The sequence below is a fragment of the Cucurbita moschata genome, unplaced genomic scaffold (assembly GCF_002738365.1).
Source record: "Cucurbita moschata cultivar Rifu unplaced genomic scaffold, Cmos_1.0 Cmo_Scf00013, whole genome shotgun sequence".
In the NCBI taxonomy this organism is placed as follows: domain Eukaryota; kingdom Viridiplantae; phylum Streptophyta; class Magnoliopsida; order Cucurbitales; family Cucurbitaceae; genus Cucurbita; species Cucurbita moschata.
This window is the reverse complement of record NW_019268529.1, coordinates 2,024,716-2,027,292: the sequence shown is the minus strand read 5'-3', so window position 1 is coordinate 2,027,292 and position 2,577 is coordinate 2,024,716. Positions and strand designations below refer to the sequence as shown.

Below are 2,577 nucleotides of genomic sequence, written 5' to 3'. Positions count from 1 at the left end.
ATAAGTCCTCGCAAATAGAAGTTCATAACTCACTCAAGATTAAAATCGAGTAGCATATGATCATCTTATGAAATATTAATTTTCTCAATAGTTATAAGTATATATGAACTATCAATCTTCTACTAGAAGATATTGTTCGTTTTAAAACACTCCTGTTAAGAAGAGGTTTCTAAAGCCTTACAAGGAATGCTTCGTTCCCCTCTACAACCGATGTGGGATATCAGATTCCACCCTTTTGAAGGCGAGTATCTTCGTATCCCTGTACAAGGGAGGTAGATATTAAATTTCCATGTGACATATCTCCCATGATTTTAGTAAGGGACATATTTAGGTAACAAAAAATGGGTTAGCATGCACAATTATAGGATGCTAATTTGGAGAAATGGGTTCATATTTGAAGCTGAGTTGAATGTGGGAAGGAAAAGACATTTGAGTCAAGTGATGGAGGAGACGTAAGCAGCCGCAAATTGAGGAGAGAAAAACAGAAGAAGGTATATGCAACCGCACCCTTCCATAACCTCCCCTTCCTTCACACATTCTTGGTTGCCACATTTTGTCCCTTAAGAACAATTCTCCTCCAATTCTCTATGAAAATCCCACCATGTTAGGCGGCGGAGGTTCTTCCAGAGGTGGCCGAGTTTTCTCCGAAGAGAACAGCACCAGCGTCCACACCCGCCGTTTCAATAAGCTTAAAAAACCCAGCCTTGACGACACCGACGTCTCCCTCCGACTCCCCACCCTCAAATACTCTGTTCCCAACGTCGACGACACAAACTTCTCTTTAATGGACGCCGACACCGACGCCGACCCCTCCTTTTTCGAACCCGCCTCTTCCTCCCCTTACACCAAATCCCCATGGTCCTCCCACTTAACGCCCTCCCCTGCCCCCTCCGCCGACGACGCTTCCTTCCTCCCCAATGTCCTGATGGGCTCTCTCGTCCGCGAAGAAGGCCACATTTACTCCCTCGCCGCCTCAGGGGACCTTCTCTACACTGGCTCCGACAGCAAGAACATCCGCGTCTGGAAAAGCCATAAGGAATTCTCCGGTTTCAAATCCAACAGCGGCTTGGTCAAATCCATCGTAATTGGCGGTGGGAAAATCTTCACCGGCCACCAGGACGGCAAGGTCCGTGTCTGGAAGGTCTCCAGTCGAGATCCAAGCGTCCACAAACGAGTTGGGACCTTACCGACATTGAGCGATTACATCAAATGTTCGATGAAACCCAGTAATTACTTGGATGGGAGACGGCGGAGGAACCTCTGGATTAAGCATTTCGATGCAATTTCGTCTCTGAGTTTGAGTGAGGACAGTTTGTTTTTGTACTCTGCTTCGTGGGACAAAACATTCAAGGTGTGGAGGGTGTCGGATTCGAAATGCTTGGAGTCGATTGAAGCTCATGATGATGCTGTTAATACGTTGATTTCGAGTGTGAATGGATTGGTGTTCACTGGGTCGGCGGATGGCAGCGTGAAAGTGTGGAGAAGAGAGCTGCAGGGGAAAGGGACGAAGCATTTTTTTTCACAGACATTGTTGAAGCAGGAATGTGCGGTGACGGCTCTGGCAGTGAACGAAGGAGCCAAGTTTGTGTACTGTGGGTCGTCGGATGGAGTGGTGAATTTTTGGGAGAGGGAGAAATCGTTGTCGCATGGCGGCAATTTGAAGGGGCATAAGCTTGCAATTCTGTGTTTGGCAACGGCGGGGCGGTTGTTGTTGAGTGGCTCCGCCGATATGGGGATATGTGTGTGGCAGAGGACAGTGGCAGAGCATTCGTGCTTGTCGGTGCTGACGGGGCACACCGGACCGGTGAAGTGTTTGGCGGTTGAAAGGGATAATGAAGCTGGGGAAGGAGAACAACGGAGGTGGATTGTGTACAGTGGCAGTTTGGATAAGTCGGTGAAGATGTGGAGGGTGTCGGAACAGTCGCCGTCGGCGATTGTGCAAAGTTCGCCGCAGTACTCACCGGTAACCTCCCCTACGGCGGGGCTCTTGGTAAATGCTCCCAGTTTCGTAGTTCGAGAACAGTAACAAATGAAAGATTAAAAAAAAAAAAAAAAAAAAAAAAATTACTTTGGAGATATTTACATTAGTAATAACTTGGATAAATTACCATCTTACTCCCTCAACTTTTTGTATATATTGGGTTTTTGAAATAATAATAAAAAATGGTGTAATAGGTCCATTATTTGAAATTTGAAGAAATGTTCTCTCATTATTCTTCTATTTTATGTCTAATTAAATTCTATTTTTTAAATATTTTTTAAAATTTACATCTCCATTATGTACAAAAGTTTTAAAATACTGTTAGATATAAAAACGTATTTTTTAATATTAAAAGTTGTATCTATTAAATAAAAATAAAAATATTCAAAATTTAAAGAATCTATTAAATAAAAATTTAATTTAGGGACATTACGAGTTTAAGAATTTCTATATCTTAAAAAGATAAATATTTTTTTTATATAAAAAATATTTTAAATGTTTTTATTTTTAATTTATTCTTGAATTTCTCAATATACTTTTAATTATACAAGTTTTTTTTTTTTTTTTTTTTTTTTTTTTTTTTTTTTTTTTTTTTT

At 41.5% G+C, this 2,577-nt stretch overlaps 1 protein-coding gene across 1 annotated transcript; it reads left to right on the top strand.

The window, feature by feature from the left end:
* The first annotated feature begins 722 nt into the window (after positions 1-722).
* Positions 723-2,065, top strand: LOC111451497 (protein JINGUBANG-like). The gene has a single exon (XM_023091946.1). It carries the CDS (start codon positions 785-787, stop codon positions 2,024-2,026), a length of 1,242 nt encoding a protein of 413 aa, XP_022947714.1. The 5' UTR covers positions 723-784; the 3' UTR covers positions 2,027-2,065.
* Positions 2,066-2,577: the final 512 nt, after the last annotated feature.